This window comes from Talaromyces marneffei, chromosome 3 (assembly GCF_009556855.1).
Source record: "Talaromyces marneffei chromosome 3, complete sequence".
Lineage (NCBI taxonomy): Eukaryota > Fungi > Ascomycota > Eurotiomycetes > Eurotiales > Trichocomaceae > Talaromyces > Talaromyces marneffei.
Window position 1 is genome coordinate 3196000 of NC_072350.1, and position 18116 is coordinate 3214115.

An 18116-nucleotide genomic window follows, 5' to 3' on the forward strand; every position below is an offset into this window, starting at 1 on the left:
CTCTGATCTAACATTCTTGGAAAGGCAGAGAGGAACTATACCGGGATTCTTGATAAATACCGGGGCACTTATACTACAGGTGCCCATACGATAGTGAGGGAAAGAATAGACCGTTTGCCTACAATGTGAACGGTTGGATCGTGGATCTAGAAAAAGTATATGTACCTATGCATACCCCCCACACTCAATAAACATTCAATCAACATTTAATTCCGAACCTTCAAATTTGACACAGAGATCTGCCTACGCCTCCAACCCCCTGATATTCAACAAATTCGAAGCAGAGTAAACAGTATCAAAAGCCCCCTGGAGCATGTCATCAAACTCCTCAGGGGTCATCGCAAGCAATTCATTGCTTAGTAATTCCATACATTTCTCCCCATTCCAGCTTTCCAGCGAATTTTTAAGCAGATCTCGCAATCTCCAGTCTCCCTTCTTTTGCATCCTTTGCAGCGTTTGGTCGAGCTCATCATTCCTCAAAGCCCTTGTGAGATGATGATGTTTGAAAGGGTTGATAGAGTTCTCACTTTGCCATGCTAGGAAATCGTTGATATTTTGAACTGTTGCCAGTAAGTATTTCATTTGATCTGAGTATAGAGTAGGAGATTGGCCCTCCCAGTTTTCTAGAGATCGCCAAGTGGCATCTAAAAGATCAACCCCTTTAAGATTATCGAGTAAGGTTCGAATTGGATTGAGCTGGATGAACCTCTCGCCGGAAATGACTTTGGCAGCAGTATACAACAAGTCGTCTATATCGTCAAAAGTCAGGTTGCTTATTTTTCCTGGAGCACCCCCAGTTAAAAGGCTTGGGCTGTCAAATCTTTCATTCTCGACCTTTAATTCGGAGAGAAGTTCTTCTATAGAGGCATCGTCGTAGCTATGCGAAGAGATATTTTCACTTCCTTCATCGTCGGCATCATCTCCGAAATCAACATCATCAAAATCTTCTGAGTCCGGTTCACTGCCCGAGGTTGGTGTATAGTAAGACGGATCATTTTCGCCATCCGATTCCCAGGTCGCGGCATCGTAACTCCTGGCATAAAATGATTGGTTCGTTCTATAGACGAAATATTCCCCAATGAAATCATCAGCGTCAACCCTGGCATTTGATTCCTCTAAAGACTGATCCTTTGATGTATGAGATGAACCATGCTTGGTTTCCTGTACTTCAGTATTTAACACTGGAGTCCTCTTCGATCCTTCAAATTCTCCACTGCCACTAGCTGGTGTATTCTCTTCAGAAACCGGCCTGTTGTCTGCCTCCTTATTGCGTTCGACTTGACTAGATTGGCCAACTTGAAGGGTTTGAGGACCTTCTGAAATTTTGGCAACGCTACCATCAGGACCGCCAGTGTCCTGCTTATTGCCTAAACCAGTCTGACCTAAAATCATAGCTTGACGAGCCCTGAGCCATAAATAGTATTTAGCATCCCAGTCAGCTTCGGTCACCCTACGAGGCTTTCTCTCGTCATGGCTCGGTAACCGGACTGGGATCTTTTTCCCACGAAACCTGACATATGTTGCCTTATTAATCGTAATCGGAGCATTAGACGACTTGAAGGTAGACAGTTTCTGTTCCGAAGACAGTGAGGTACTTTGATTACTCGAAATTGGCGCCTCGGGTTTCAATATATTGCTATCTTGGGTAAGTGACTTAGTCTTGACTGTAGCGCCAAAGGACTTGAAATCTTTCTCTGAAAACAGTAGGTCGCCTTGAATGCTCGAAGTTGGCTTTTCGGGTTTTGATGTATCAGCATTCTCGATCTGTTGTTTCTCGGTCTTGACTGGAGCACTAGACGATGATCCAAAGACGAACATCTTCGGTTGTGAAGATGAGTCACCTATTGTGTTTGGATTCGGCATTTCAGTTTTGGACTTATTACCGTCCCGTGATGCTCGAGGTCTTTGCAAAGGCATTTCTCTGGATTGTATGGGACTATGGGGATATGCTGGAGAAGCGGAGACTATGGGTCGAATCCAACTTATTTGTGATGAAATCCGAGGCCTCAGAACCCTTGTGGCCCAAAATGTCATGTTTTGGATAATTTCGCGCAGGACTGCTATGCACCACGTTGCTGTGAGAGTGCCCGCATATATACATATGCATCTCTATTGTCTGTTAGAAACCTATTTTTTTTTCAACCTAACGGTGACACTCACAGTTGAAGGTTTCGAAACTTTAAACTCCGAAAATGAAAACCACGCCCGAATCTCAGGGCCAGAGCAAGTAAAGAAGATAACCGGCGGAATTCCCTTCACTGCCGTCCAAGCAGGTTGTAACTGTTTCAGTATGCTCAACGCAGCGTAGGCTCCAGTAGCAGCTCGACAGTAACATGCTTCAACCGTCTCCGTGGCAGATTGCACTTCTACGAGTGCCCATGGGAAACAGATCAAATCTTTTTGGTCCAGCTTTTGACCCTTGGTCAGACGTACTTTCAAATTCCATGGGTGGTTTGTAGGACAAGTGATAATGGGTCCTATATCAGTGAGGGTGTTGAGAGAGAAGTTTGTCACGTTCTCATTACAGTTGAACCCGGTTGGTTTCTTTTCAGTGTCGTCCGGAATGTGCACGGGAAATCCGTAGGTAAAAGTTGGTTGTAGAATGTCCGAGATTGGGCTCAGCTTTGATGCAGCTTCCCAAGATATGTTGCTCTCTCTAGAGTGAAGAATATCAGTCTTTTGCACGTATGCATCAGATAACTACTTAAGACTGCTTTGTAAACAACATACAGAGTCCAAGCGTCAAAAAGTTTACTGCAAGAACATATCGTCAGCCACATAATCGGATAGGCTCATATATCAGCTTGGAGCCTAGCTCACCTATGTCTCGAGGTCTGCAGACCCGAATCCTCAAAGCTCCGAAAGATATAAGACCTTAAGAAATGCTCCCAAGTCTCGCGCGACACATTTGCCGCATGATATTCTCTCGCTATACGCGCTAAACTTGCTACTTTACCAAACTTCTCCTCAATCGCCTTGACCTCCCTACTTATGGGTTCGAGGGCCTCGTGCGGAAGGGAGAAAGACGCTGATTGTGGTGGAAGAACGGTATACTCAGTTGCGTTTGTACTCCGCTGCTCCTTTTCAAAAAGAGAGCGCAGGCTATCGGGAACTTGGATATCATGGTCCAAGAGTGCTTCTATCACGTGTTGTACATGTTCAGGTACCGCGATGTCGTGGTTGTAGACATCTTCGGAGAAGTTGATGCCATACTGCTCTAGGGTTTTCAGATTGACTGTCGGTTTGTCTAACGACATGGTGTTGGACATCGATATGAAGCCTTGATTATTGTTTGCGTAGCAGTGATGAGAAGGTAATAAGTAATACATTGTGAATGCCCATCGGTCTGATTCCTGACTCTGTGCAAATGGCGGCGCTTAACGAACCGCATCCAGCGAATCAATTCCTGCACCCCCTGTCCCGTTTCAGCCTTGTCCTCCAGTCGAGTAAAATGATGAGCCTAAGTTGTGTGGTTTTGTGGCGTAGTTAGTGCATGTAACATGCTGTAGAATAACCCTGCTTTATCCTATCATACCTAGGTAGTGATTTGTTCGGACAACTGACTGGGTTATACATCGGTAGTGCCTCGGGCTCTTACTTCGACACCCGTCTGTATTTATAACCACATAGTTACTACTCCGGACTTATGATTAATATGCATCCAACTGCATTTTTATTCCTTCGTGTGATTAACTGTGATATACAAGCCACATCTCAAAGCTGATCCGCGAACCCAATGAGCTTCTCAATCGCTGCGTCCTCAGACTTGCTTTCATCAGACAATATCCCCCCAACACTCTTCACCACGTTAGCAAGTCGTCTTCGCTTAATCTTCTCCTCCAGCTCCCTGCTCTTCAGTCTTGCCAAATCCAGCACCGAATGTGGCAGATTTGCCAGTCGCGCAACATTAAGTCCGTAACTGCGGTGCGCAACGCCCTCGCCAACCTCGTATAAGAACGTAATTTCTTCTTCGCCTTCCTTATCGCCGCCGGACTCGGTGAAGCGCATGTGGACGTTGCGGAGTTCATTGTTCGAAAACGATTTCGTCATGACGGAGAGATTTTGGTAGTGGGTGATAAATAGTGTAAGGCTACGGATGGAGCGGACCATGTAATCCAGTACGGCATGCGCGATTGCGACTCCGTCGTGGGTCGATGTTCCACGGCCTAGTTCGTCGAGGATGACTAGGGAGCGAGGTGTTGCTTGTTTTAGGATATCTGCTGTTTCGGATAACTCGACCATGAATGTTGATTCACCCGTTAGCATATTGTCGAATGCGCCCATGCGGGTGAAGACGGCGTCTAGCATGCCTAACGTTGCGGATTTGGCGGGCACATAAGACCCGATCTGGCCCATGATAGCTATCAGGGCAACCTGTCGGACATAACTCGATTTTCCCCCCATATTGGGCCCAGTAACGAGAAGAGCGCGTGTTTCATCCGTGGCAAGGTTCGTGTCGTTCGGGACGTAGCTATCCAGTAACAGTTGCTCGACCATTGGGTGGCGACCTTGTTCAACCACAATGCGAGTTTCGTTGGTGTATTGAGGCTTCGTGTATCCCGGCTGAGTGGCAATGGCGGCAAGAGAGAATAAACAGTCTAGCAATGCCAGGGACTGAATACAATCCCGAAACGATTGATACCTGGTGGATATTTCACCGAGAAGCCTAATATATGCTTTATCACAGGCAGCTGCTAGTGCTTCCTTATGCTGGTCTCGCTGTCTTATGAGCTGCACGACATCTGGGGTATGAAAACGCGATAGCTTCTTAGTTCCACTGATCTTGGCCCACGATGCAGGGACACGCTTGAACTGTGCCGAATTGTTATCAACTTCAATGAGATACTCGATGCCCGCTGAAGTGACATAATCAACCTTCTTCTTCCCTAATACCTCTGCAGCAACGGAAAGATGTTGTTCCAGGTCATGCTCGACACTGGCTATACCCAGTTTCTGTTCGGTAATATCGTCTGATTCTTCGGATTCACGGAAGAATTCGTACTTATCATCGTTCTTTGCTGCATGCATATTGATCTTTTCGAGGAACATGACAACATCTTCTTGGATCATAGGAAGTGCGGCGATGGCTTCACTGATCATGGTCGATTCAAAACCAGTATCGCCAGCAGACTTTATATGTACAAATGTGTTTGCAATCATCTGCAGAGTCTGAAGCACCGTGAGAAGCTCCGGTCGAGTACATTTCCCGTAATAGATGCGAATTAGACTTCTCTCAAGATCGCTTCTGACTTTGCTGAGCAAGTCCTTTAGTTTCTCTGTGAGCTGGTTTTGCTCGGAATTTAACAACTCTTCGACTGCATCGACTCGCTCTTCTAGCTGTCTTTTGTCCAATAATGGTCTTCCTACCCATTTGCGAAGTAACCTCTGACCAAAACGTGTTCGAGTTCGGTCCATGGTCCAGAACAGACTACCCTTACTCGAATAATCTGTCTGGTTCTGATAAATCTCCAAGCTGGTCAATGTATTACCGTTCAAAAGCATATGAGATCGTGCCGAGAAAGATTGGAAATACTTTGTCAGATCAAAAACATGCTCAAGTCCATATTCTGATAAATGATCAATCATAGATGCCAAACAAACTGTGACCTGGTCAGGTAGCTGTAGAACCTTTTCCAAGAGTGCACTAGCTTTACCATCATCACCCGCATCTGTGGATTTGAGTTTCTGCGCATAGAAACTTGAGACACGGCTGTGCCCTTCTGCTGCAGCTGTTTTCGATCGTGCCACTCGCTCGACACGAACTTTGTCGCCAAACACGTTCATTTTGCTGCCTGAAAGGTGCTTCACCAACTTATCCGTAGCCTTTGTAAGTTCACCAACAATAAGGATCTCACAAGGGGCGATGTGAAGCAGCCTCGTTTCAATCTCCCCTCTCATAAACCCATCCTCAAACTCGTCATAGATGATATCACCTGTCGCTGGCTGAACAGCAACTATACCAACATGTACCCTCTCATCACTACCACTCGTATTCGACTCTGTGATACACAACAGATACCCAGTCGCTGGCGTAGCCCCTGCCGACGCAGCCGCCGGGGTCGACAAGCCTTCCGCATCATCAATATACGTGCCCTTCGTATACACATTCGTAAGCTTGCGCACAAACGGCGCATTCCGATTGTCACCAGCAGCCTTGAGAGCTGCCGTCTCCAGCTGCCGCACAACACCAACTTTGTGTCCCGCAGTAACAAGCCGTTTTACATGGACATGCAGACGATGAACGGGTATACTTGCAGACGCAAACCGATCCAGATGCGCCTCGGAAGGGTGTTCGTCAAACCGCATTTTGCCCGGTATGCAGACAATACTCAATTCCTTCGCGGCGGTCCGGGCATCCTCGCCAAAGAATCGGAATTTATAGCCCACTTCCACAACTAGCAAGGTATCCATGTGTTTGCGCTTGATGTCAATGACTTGCTTCTCCATGGGCGTGAGTTTTGAGCCGGTCTTTTTCGTCTGTCTGCCTTTCGGTGCTGGTGGAGGGGTAGGTTCTTCATCCTCTTCAGCATCTTCGGCGCCTTCTGCAGATCCCTCTTCAGCGTTCGCGGCAGATTTGTTGATACCAATAAGACAATCTGGTCCGCCTAATCTACTGACGAATTTCTGGTGTAGTCTCTCCTTCTCTTTACGAGTCCGTTCGTCTACCGCATCCCCGTGATCTTCAGTGACCAGTTGCGAACTGTTGAATTTGAATCTGTCCGTGCGCTGCGACGAATTTAGGACATTGTCAACCTCCGCACGAGTCTCCTTTCCAACGTCAACCTTGACTCGTTTCGGAGCCGGTAGAACGAGATCGTCCTCCTCCTCATCTTCTCCTGCTTTGCCTGATACCCGATTGAATGTTTCACCGACGAAAACAGCATTCTCCTTTCCCGATGGAACTGTTTTGGTCTGTTCGGCTTCGGCTTTTGTAGTTGCTTGACTTGAAGTTGTTCCTCCTGCTTGGTCCTTTATAGATGGTTTCTTTGTGAAGAAGCTCGAGATTGTTTGTTGTTTGCGCTTCAACGCAGGCGAGGAGGACGGCGGGGATGATTTGGAGGGCATGCTTAGCTTGCTGCTATCTTTTTACGAGGAAGGTTAGCTATAGATGCAACGGATTTGGAGTGCGGCAAAAAGGGTTGGGTATGGAAACGAATGTACTTACCCCTAGCAGCAGGTGAAAAGCTCGATGTTTATAGAGTGTGATGCATAAAGGCAACGTATCAAATGTAATGACACGTAGACAATTCGATTGTTCGATAAGATTTGAGATTAAAAACCTCCTGAGGTCAAGATAGGATGAGTCTACAAATAAAGCGGAGAGCTTGACGCGCGACGCGCCATCCATTTCCGGTTTAATTGCCCGCTTATATAAGCAGTTGTGCAAACATCAGCAAATTCTAAAGACTACAAACTTGATTGATGTTCTGGCTAATTTGATAATAGATACATAACATGCGTCATAAAATATATAGTATAAGTGATGGTCTTCTTGGCCAAGAAAGACATCATGCCCAGTCTGATGTGGTTCGATCAACATACATAACAATGAGAAGCTGCAATCATGATGAAATGTCTGACACAATCCCAGTGGAATTTATATCAATATTGATTATTGAAAGGTTGAATGTCAAACTCTGTTGTTGTGTAATAGTAACCGGGTTAGCTGTTGAAAGAAAGAGAGATGCAATGATAAGTACCATGAGCTATAATATCATGCGAATTGACTTTCATTCATCGGCTATAGCCGTCAAGCCAAAGGCAACTTTTGGTCTCCTGGTCGTCTTGGTAGATGGTGGTGTCGGAAGATACTGCACGGCGGTAAAACAAGCCGCCACCGAGTAGGTTGTCGTCGGCATCATTCAAGCCTCGTCCCAATTCGGAGCCATGCCAGTCCCATCGGTAGTGGAGTACGTTGCCTCCAACAAGAGGATCGTATGGAACACGATGGTTTGAGCCGAGAGAGGCGTCGACAAGATATATACCATCAATATTTCTGGATGTATTTGGTGGAGCGCTTGTAGGATTGTGGGAGTCACTGTGCTGAACAATTGGGCTAATATCGTTTGACAGTGTTGGAAGATTGTACGAATCATCCGTTTCCAACAGGCTATGGATAGCATCATTTGCTCTTTGGTACAAGGTATTGTGTTGCGCATTGCGATTGGCTGAGCTTGGAATTATCTCGGGGCTAGGAGCGTTACGCTTCTCCTCTACGTCGGTGGTGTCATCATCTCTGAAGATATTCAGTCGAGTTGTGTGGCGTCTGCCAGTTGTCCCCATTGAAAGCTGCCAGTCTTCATCCCCATCATTGACACGATTAAAATGGCCGTGAGAGAGCCAGTGGTCACCGACTTTGGAAGAAGTAGCACGAATCGAGGTTTCTCGACGCTTGTAATCCCCTAGGACTGCGCGCTTTGGTTCATGGTTGCTTTTTGTTACCCGACCTCCCAAGACAGGACGATTGGCATCCGTCACAGCCAACGCAACACGTTGGTTTTCTTGTCTGCGACGAGCGATAGAAGCCTCCTGGACGGCACGACTACGACGGCCTCGACGGTCTCGACGGTATTTTGGAACAGCCCATTCTCCCGGCAAAAGATCATCATCTTCAACGAACCCAGTGATTTCACGCTCTCTCCGCAATGTTCCTGAGGGTGAAAACACCAACTCGCTCGGCTCGCTGGCACAGGAAGCTTCTTCCATTGCTTTGAAAGTACTCGCATCTTTTTTCTGGTTCCTTTGTCGTTTCATAACATCTGACGCAGCGTCAAAACAATCCATACCCGGCCACTGAACACCCTTCAGTCTGGAAACCTCATCAACTTTCTTGTCTTCGGTAAGATAGAGGTAGGAACCAGAAAATGGAAGATGCTCCGGTTTCAGGATTGGTGATCTGGGAAACTCGCTAGAAACGAATGGGTTGTATCTGGAGGAATCGTAGGTGCCCCTATTGCGCCCACACCATGGAATATTGTCGATCTCTGATAATTGCGGAGACTCCGGCTCAACCTTTGGATCAAACAGATTATATGGATCAGACGGATTAACTATAGAAGAGATTCTGGTTCTGTAATGCTCGTCGGTCAGGGGTTGCATGTCGGAAAGGCGAGGGTCGATATTGTCTCCCGGGAAGTCGAGCGATGATTGAGAGGGAATATCTGCCATGTTGTCAGTATAGTTGATACGAGATTTAAGAGCACAAAGAGAGAAACATCGAAAAGCCTACCTGTTTCAGTTCCAAGCGATCTATTACTTCGTCGTCTTCGATTTGACTTTGCAGACGAAGCCATACGGTCGGACAACAGTCTTGCAATATCATTCTCCTTGCACCACCGATCATATTGTGTCAAATCTTCCAGAGCTTGGGAGCTGTGTTTGCTCTGGACCTGAAGCTTGAAGTGGCTAGCTAGATGGGCCTTTGAAGAGATGTGGGTAAGGAGATGGGAGACATCGCTGAACTGGGGCCTCCTGTTGCAGATGCTACAACTGAGAGAATGTGCATCCATCGTGGATAGGGTGAAAACACAAGTGTAACACTCTTGTCAATGTTAAGATATGGAAAGTAACAAATGAAAAATGAGCAGGTGGTTCACAGAAACAAGAGACGAAAAACAAAGCAAGATGGAAACAAGAACAAACAGAAGAGCTAGTGGGCTTCCACTTGCTCAGTCTACCACATGGTAGCTGACAAGCGGCTTGTTATTGGAGTATATATCAAGCAGATGCTTGACTGTAGCAAAAAAAACGCTCTTACTCAAGAAAGTGATGAAGAAATCAGACCGGGCTATACTGAGTGGAAGGAAGAACAGATGGAGTTGTGTTGGAGGATGGATGAACAAGGAGGGAAGCAGCAATCGGGCAAACAGCCAGATGCGGCAGGCACAACCCTCAAGTCACTTGATTTGGCATCTACCTAACATACTATGTGTGTATACATGTACTGTTTTGATCTCGAGAGACTTGATTATTTTGCAGTATGCACAATCAAGCCTGAAGACAATGTCACAGACTGTTGTTATCCTCTTGCTTTGTATCCCAAGTCCATTGTATGACGAAAGTGGGTTATTAGATAGCAAGAGTGGAAGAGAAATGCGGTAGGTACAGAAACACTCGCCTGCACTAGACAAGAGGAATTGACATCTATTTACCTAACAGTCTTTCTATGGTTTCTTTAGGCATACAACTGTGGTATTCTTGTTAGCTAGACTCAATCTTCAAAGCAACGGCCCAACTTACTACACAGGGTCAATTTCTTTTAGACCTGAATATCCGAGGAGGCTTAGACCAGCCAGGCCGAAATGGGTATGGAATACATCAACTACATTCCCCGGCCGATCAGATAGGCCACCATGATCATAATCCTATTCCTGGTCAGCCAAGCCCACTTGAAGGTGAAGGTATGCAAAAGGAGGTATCCTACCTGACAACGCAATATAAAAGACTGAAGCTTCTGTTTATCAATCCAATCTAGACACCCTATTATCGCTAAGCTGGCAGCCACCCACCAACTATAGCACACATCTTCAAGTTTCTCAGGTCGTCCATTAAGCCCTCCTACTTCTAGTTGCCGTTCGCTTAACCAGGTTCCAAGCCGACTTCTATCAATGAGATCCAAGCGACCGGCAATGGCTAGAGCCGCTACACAGGTCAGTACCTGGCCCGCATGGGACTCGGCACCTGGCCGAACACCATACGCTCCGTCTAGATTCACGCATTGTTGAATATAGGAAACAGCCTTGTCGATGTCAACCAATTTCAGCTCTCCTAAAAGCGACAAGGCATTCAAAGCCCCGTAAAGGAAACGGGTATCTGACTCGCCCCATTCATCGCCTCTGAAGACTCCGGTTTCGCGGTCTTGTAAAGATGCTATAACTATAAGATTTAGTAGCGTTAGTATAATTGTACTCGGTGTCAGTAGATGGTGTTGGCATACACGATGCAGCTCTTTGCTTTCCAGCACGGCCTGATCTGTCTAATTCATCCAAAGCGTCCAGGGTAGCCAATATCTGTATAGCAGACACGGTGTACAGCATATGAGCATCATGGAGAGGTGCAGCTCCAAAGCCGCCGCTCTCATGCTGACACGAGAGCACAAATTCTATTGTCTCGTCTCTCGGTAAGGCCTCGGCACGATTCATTAAATGCAAAGGAGTTAACCCCCAATAGACCCCGTTCATACGAAGGTGCTCTGTGTAGGCATACTCGAGTTCATCGCTGCGCTAAAAATGATTTGTCTTAGCTATACGAACACTAGATGGCTCATGTCTAGACAAGGGGGAACGCACTTTGTTGAGACTCTGGATATAGGCCACATGTTTGTCCATACAGAGCTCTTCCTGAGTGCCTGCTCCTCCTCCGCCCCTGCCTGGGCCCGAAACCAGCGACATCTTTTAGTCTGGGTGCCAGTATACGCCAGTAAATAGAGCTTGGGTTGATGTCCTTCTTACATGAACCTGGGACAAGGCGATGATATTTACAGAAGATAATCTTGGATGATGCTCTGTTCAAGTCCAATTTGGCTGACGCCTGAATTGTATGGTGAAGGTGAAGTCGAAGTGGGTCCAGGACAAGCGATTTCCCCAGTATGGTCATGTGACCTACAAATTACAGCCAATCAGATCCTGGGAAAGGCTATCAGAAAAGAAAATAACGCGAGTCAGTTTAAGGTATTTGACGGTGTGGTCATATGTGACTGAAATACAACTAACAACATGAAGATAGCCCTGAAGACAAAGGCAGGGAACTTCCTCTCAATATTTTATGTATCGATAGGTCGAAACTTCATAAGCGACGCAAGGTGTATATACCCTTGGTATTTCTCACTTCAGACATGATATTCTGCTTATTTCCTAGAACCATGCCGTTCTCTCTAAAGAACCGATTCCAAGCTTATACCACATGATGGCAGCCTTTGGTGTATGGTCTCTGGTGTAAGTTTGTAGCTACCTTGGAAAGGTCCAATATGTTGCTAATCCAGTGGTTTTCGTTCTAAAGTCTTCATCCAAAACCTATCTACTTCCTGGCGTCATGTTCGTAGTCGTGGCTTTGCAAAATGGTATTCAGCACTGGGTCTGTCGAATTCAATCGTTTCTTACGATGACTATGTATTGTATCTAATGACGACAGGCCATCATTTTGCTGCATATGAAGCAGCAGTCACGCCAGTTCCGCGTTTAGTTGGGATGGCGAACGGCGTAGTCCTAGAACTCGGACCCGGATCAGGAAATCAGTTGCCGCGATTCAATCATTCGTCAATCTCTCGCATCTATGGCATCGAGCCCAATGAACAATTATTTCAGCAACTTCGCGATGAGACGATCGAACGTCATGGACTGGGCGATATTTATATTCCGATCAACGCTGCTCTGGAGGACAGCAAGCTTCTAGAAGAAACTTGGAACCTCGGTAATAGAAGCGTTGACTCTGTTGTCTGCATGCAAGTCTTGTGTTCAGTCTCGGATCCAGATGCGGCCGCAAAGCGAATATATCGCTTGCTGAAGCCGGGTGGTCAGCTGTTGTTCTGGGAGCATGCAGCTAGTCAAGATTTCGTTACAAAACAGGTTCAAGGTAAGGAAAATAGATTAGACGGACTCGTGAGATCTATGCTAGTTGATACCCGATGCTGACATTGTACCAGGACTTTGGAATCTGTTATGGAAACCTCTGGTGGGCGGCTGCGATCTTCGTCATAACATTGAACAGGCCTTGATGGACGCAGGTGACTGGAAAGTTGTAGAACTAGGTCATGACGATACCGAGTCATGGCAAGTAAGATGTCAAGGGTCTGGGACATTTTGTCAAACCATAAAGCTGGTACTAGTTAGTTATCGGCGAAAGTGATGACAATATTAAGATGGAAACATATAAAATAGCGAGCCTCCCCTTGTATTACACTGTTGCTGTATCAATGATACCCCCTCTTCGTTAAATGGCTCATATAAGGGCTTTGGATCTGCGCAGTGCCTGGCGTCCGTAGCTCTTGAAATGCACGACTATTCGTCGAAGATTAGATGAGCGGACTTGTAGTTCTATAGTTAGTTGAAGTTGCCCCCCGTCCCCAACCCCAGACTCCATCCCTACTGGTAGTAAACACGGAAGAACCATCTGGTCCGTGCACTGTTACTCCATACGTATCACAGTTGCAGATGGCGGTCTCGAACGGATGACACGGACTCGTGTAGTTCAATTCAAAGTTCGGACAGGCAGTTTAGGGTTTCTTCGAAGCTGCAGGCAATATCAGGCCAAGCATTGCGAGCGCAAATCTTGGCAGTTGGCCTGATAAGAAGAGAAGTCGCACGTGCTACTGTTACCTGTACTGGATTCCGTACCAGCCAGTGGGTACCCCTCTTCCTCGTACGTACTAGGTACCTTGAGGTAGCGCGGGCTATACCGGTTTAGGCAAACACATCAGCCTCTGGTGAGACTGTCTCCATACCAGTTCAGAGAATCACCTTGCACTCTACTCTGCAAGTACGTACAATGTACATGCCACATAGTAAGTTAGTCCAAATAGAACACTGTCGCTAAGAGTACGGAGTAGGTAGTGTGATAGCAGTTCGCGGAGAAATGTTTCATGGACCCGCGCAGCCCATGTAATCACCAGCTGGCAGACGCATGTTTCAGAATCAAGTGGGGGCGCTATGTTACGGGCTGTCCCTTGGCCTATGCTGAGTCTGACGAGAATGGAGAGCGCACTAAATGGGTCGCAGTCAGCATACTCCGTACTACGTACTACGTAGTTATGTAGTCCAAGTTACCTAGTTACAGAGGATGGAATCAGGAGAACAGAAATTTAATATGGAGATGCTATGCTAGATCATAGATGACGAATCATGGGCCTCTCGCTGCATGTATAGGCGCAGTCCCCATTGGCCACAAAGCGTCAGCTCTCTTATTACTTAATATGAAAGTGGAGGTCAATCGTGCCGCTTTGCTCAGAACGGACTAGCCGGTCGTGTCTGAGAAATGTTCCTGAGAATCCAAAGTGATTTTACGACGGAGTATACTAACTACATGTAGTATTTGCAATGTCGCGGTCTGTTGGTTAAAAGACTACTACTGTTGTACTGTTGTTAGTGGTTTGTCGTTACAGTCAAACAGATCGTGTATACTACCAGTGTGCAATATATTTTGATTCGAATAGCAGGTACGGAGGAGACAGACCTTGCCATTGATCGGTACGTACCTGTCGTCCCCCTAAGTGAAGTGGATCAGCCCCTGCATCCACCAAGCTTGCCATTCGCAAATGGCTGCTCGCGTGTCTGGCAGGCTGCAGCATACAACAGGACAACAACTCCGTCTGTATGGATTGGATGGAATAAGAACCAAGGACAGCTCATACCTGTCTAGGCGATGCCCCAGTTCAGTCATTGGTACTCCTATCGCTGCACAATCCATGTCTGACGGTTGGTGGAGGCTCGGAAATCTCACACATTTCATATGGGCCTGAAAACATGTAGCCAGTCGATCAGTCTTCTTCCTTCTCCCTCGTAGTATCTATCCTGCAGTCATGGGGCGAAGGCCAATTTCTTATTGTGTTCCATTCTTTCGATGGCTCTTTTCGTTTTATTTTCAATCTCTTTACGGTCGATTAGAGGGATTCCCAACCAATACCGAGAAGTCACTACGGTAACTAGTTAGTCTCCACGGACATACATCCATAGTACGTACGCAGTAGTAGTCTTAGCGGTTACCCCCTGCCCTCGGTAACTGGGACAGCTCCTTCCGTGGAACGGAACCAACGACACGGCATCGATTCATTTAGTTCTCACTCCTCCCAGTATTCCCACAATTCATCTCCCTCAACTCGTGCTTCTGATAACACAACGGCCACCGACCGTATTATTCTACTACAGAGTATGATAATATATAATATCCTCCGCACCGCATCATTCTTAGCCTCGACGCTGCCGGGTCTGTGCCTGCATTACAATATCGACGCCACCACCTAACTACCTACTCCGTACTCCGTAGTCCACGCAGGAATGCTTTATTGTCTGTGCGGGTCTGGCGTCTAACAAACCACCCAACCCAACCCAGCCCAGCCCAGCCCGAAAGAAAAAAAAAATAACACTGGAAACCATTCAGCTGTTGCGGTTCTCCTTGTCGATACCTGTGTTGTGTGATTCATCACTACTCTCTTCGTCATCGAAGACAAGGGAGGCCACACAAAAACATTCGCAGGTACCCACCGTCGCGTTCTCTGTAATACGTATCATACGTATCGGCTGCCAACTTGCCATCAATCGGGTTTGCTCACTGTTGAGACGACCACCGTCGCCCGCGCTACGAAAACACCGTTGTTACTCACCTCCTATCCGCACTCATCGGCTGATTCGCCCGAACTGCCTGCTGTGAAAATACCCGAGAAACCAGACACATGCGGTGACCAATATTGCATTTGCGAGCCGGCCATTGTTCAGGAGATAAAATAAACTTTCTCGTATCGCTCCTCTTGATATATGCTCCCAACGTAACATTCCACCCAAACACTCGATAATTCGTTTTGGATACGGCAGTCACACCTGGGCTGGGAAGGTGGCAACGGCTTGAAAGTCTCCGAAATAATATGACAGGCTGGATTTGGTATGTATTAATTCTTTATCTCTTTGTTGAGGGATTGTGTGTGTGTACCCGAGATTCCATGGCTTTGTGTTTATCTTTTTACTTCATCTTCTACATAAGCAAAACGATATTCACGCAGCGATGAGCCGTCGCCAACCAGTGTCAGTGGCGGGGTTTGCTCCTAATCTAGAAGCGCATTTTGAGACGCTCATCCCCATGCTGGTGATGAGCAGTCATACTATCTGCGTCAACATCATCTCACTTCACAAATCTGTTGGTCGAAAGTACGTGCTGGCTGACACATGTTTGTTGCTACTTTAGAGACGTCAAATACCTGCTTTGCCCTTCCTTCGCGGCTCTGAAACGAACAGCCTCCGCCATTACTTGAACTTCTAGCTTGTCGTCATCATCAAACCTTCGCAACTGGCGGGGTGAGCTATCTACACATATTTTATACGCAGGCGCTACACCATTCGGCCACGCCCATTAGCCATTGAAAATGCCTTCAAAATCAAATCAACCCCCGAACCTGGATCTCAAAACCACTTCGTTCAACAAGGGCATTTCAAACCCCGCATCGAAAAGCGCCGATGCTCTGAAACCGGAATCCACGTTGAGTCCTCTTGCACCCCGTTCCCCGAGATCCTCTCCATCATCGCCGCGGTCAATCAGAGATGAGCCAACGATACGACCAGTCACCTCGCGATCAAGAACAGGTTCGACAAACGGACCGCTTTCTCCGAATGATATAGAGCCACCCACCCCAGGCTTTACCGCTATGCCCCAATACCCACCGTCGCCAAAAGAGAATAAACATAACCGTGACCCTTCACGCTCTTTTTTTGCCAATTTAAAGGCTTCCAGATCATCGCATAAGATTACCAATTCCGACAGCTCAGGCCTATCAGCAGAACCGCCCTCTAAAAGTCGTGGAAACTCCCGTGATCGCTCTCATCTGACGCTACAAAAGAATAACTCAATCTCCGATCTTCTAGAAACCGCTTCTCGGCAGGGCAAGGAGAAACCCGACGATATTCAGAATGATCAGCAGAGAGGCCAAGTGATGGATGATAATCGAAATGGTGTTCGGCAACATGTTCAAGGCCCACCGGTGAAGAAGAACAAGCCTCGATTCGGAAATCTGCTCTCCCGAACTCGCTCAGTTAGGGTAGACGACAAATCTGCGCCCAAAAGCGCGGGCCTGCGTCGCCCTTCCAATGCCACTCTTCTCAAAGTGTCCGAAAGCCAGGAGGAGATATCTGAACCTCCTAAAACGGCGCCCCTACGAGTGGACAAGGATTTCCACGAAGGATCCAACCCGAATGGAAGTAATCGCCCTGCTGATCGCCCAACTGAGATCCGCCCGCATACCAGTCGTCGAGAAAAAAATCCATCACTAGTGCCGTCAAGCTCACTCATGCAGGTATCTGGAGCATCGACATTTTTGTTCAACAATATTAAACACACGTCTAGTGGAGCTGCGGACCGTCTAGGCAAGGCTGGAAAAGGTTTCTTTGGTAAGATTACGAGAAGCGGAAGTACAAATGAGCGAGAAGTTATCCTAGATGACAACTACGTGTGCTCTGTCATTAACCTTCCTCTTATTGAGCAAACTCGAAAAACACGAATCTCGAAGCGGCTGGAAGACTGCAAGGATAAGACCGAGTACTGGATGCCCGCACTGCCTTATCGTTGTATCGACTATTTGAACTACAAGGGGTGCGAAGAGGAGGGGTTATACAGGGTTCCTGGAAGTGGAAAGGATGTTAAACATTGGCAACGTCGATTTGACACGGAAGGCGATATCAATCTATTTGATGAGCCCGACTTGTACGATATCAACACGATTGGGTCTATGTTCAAGGCGTGGCTGCGAGAATTGCCGGACGAGCTGCTGCCAAAGACAACGCAGCAAATGATTGCAGAGAAGTGTGAAGGGGCAACAACGGCACCACAGCTACTGAAAGATGAGCTGTCAAAACTTCCGCCATACAAGTACTACCTGCTTTTTGCGATAACGTGCCATTTAAATCTGCTGCATTCATATGTCGATCAAAACAAGATGAACTATCAGAATTTGTGCATTTGTTTTCAACCATGCATGAAGATTGATGGGTTCTGTTTTCAATTTCTAGTCCGTGACTGGAAAAACTGTTGGCAGGGCTGCTGGACCGAACAGGAATGGGTGCAGGACGAAAGAGAGGCTCTTGAGAGGGCTGCCAGGGAGGCAAAGGAGGCACAAGAGGCAAAGCTCAATGGAAACAAACATACCAACAACGGTCGTAATGGGATCGCCGCTCAAGCCTTCTTGCAACATGAATCGCCATTTCCTGAATCATCATCAGCTGCAGAGGAGCGTGCAATATCATCTTCAGGGAGCAGCCAGCCAGATTACTCTGATAGCAATCAACCGGTGAAACCGGTATCGGCACCACGCAAAACTCGACCGGCCAATCTTGAGGATACCGACACAAATCATCGACGAAGCGTATCCCAGTTGCCAGAGTTGGGACCTCCTCTTTCGCCGATCAAGATTTGAAACCTTCGTT

The 18116-nt window shown here is 47.0% G+C and overlaps 6 protein-coding genes across 6 annotated transcripts; 2 read left to right on the forward strand and 4 right to left on the reverse strand.

Moving 5' to 3' along the window:
• Nucleotides 1-243: 243 nt before the first annotated feature.
• On the reverse strand, nt 244-3257 carry EYB26_004889 (uncharacterized protein; the record flags this gene model as incomplete). Its single annotated transcript, XM_054264180.1, has 4 exons — nt 244-2109; nt 2161-2656; nt 2731-2754; nt 2821-3257. The coding sequence occupies 4 exons, from the start codon at nt 3255-3257 to the stop codon at nt 244-246; spliced, it is 2823 nt and encodes a 940-aa protein (XP_054120155.1).
• A 457-nt stretch (nt 3258-3714) lies between these two features.
• EYB26_004890 (uncharacterized protein) lies at nt 3715-7065 on the reverse strand (the record flags this gene model as incomplete). Its single annotated transcript, XM_054264181.1, has 1 exon — nt 3715-7065. The coding sequence occupies one exon, from the start codon at nt 7063-7065 to the stop codon at nt 3715-3717; it is 3351 nt and encodes a 1116-aa protein (XP_054120156.1).
• Nucleotides 7066-7734: 669 nt separating this feature from the next.
• On the reverse strand, nt 7735-9509 carry EYB26_004891 (uncharacterized protein; the record flags this gene model as incomplete). The annotated part of the gene is made up of 2 exons (XM_054264182.1): nt 7735-9161; nt 9230-9509. 2 exons carry the CDS (start codon nt 9507-9509, stop codon nt 7735-7737), a joined length of 1707 nt encoding a protein of 568 aa, XP_054120157.1.
• A 634-nt stretch (nt 9510-10143) lies between these two features.
• On the reverse strand, nt 10144-11390 carry EYB26_004892 (uncharacterized protein; the record flags this gene model as incomplete). Its single annotated transcript, XM_054264183.1, has 5 exons — nt 10144-10186; nt 10240-10364; nt 10424-10875; nt 10937-11222; nt 11289-11390. The coding sequence occupies 5 exons, from the start codon at nt 11388-11390 to the stop codon at nt 10144-10146; spliced, it is 1008 nt and encodes a 335-aa protein (XP_054120158.1).
• Nucleotides 11391-11921: 531 nt separating this feature from the next.
• Nucleotides 11922-12931, forward strand: EYB26_004893 (uncharacterized protein; the record flags this gene model as incomplete). Its single annotated transcript, XM_054264184.1, has 5 exons — nt 11922-11933; nt 11998-12058; nt 12130-12570; nt 12641-12771; nt 12824-12931. 5 exons carry the CDS (start codon nt 11922-11924, stop codon nt 12929-12931), a joined length of 753 nt encoding a protein of 250 aa, XP_054120159.1.
• Nucleotides 12932-16066: 3135 nt separating this feature from the next.
• Nucleotides 16067-18106, forward strand: EYB26_004894 (uncharacterized protein; the record flags this gene model as incomplete). Its single annotated transcript, XM_054264185.1, has 1 exon — nt 16067-18106. The coding sequence occupies one exon, from the start codon at nt 16067-16069 to the stop codon at nt 18104-18106; it is 2040 nt and encodes a 679-aa protein (XP_054120160.1).
• Between the last annotated feature and the right edge of the window lie 10 nt (nt 18107-18116).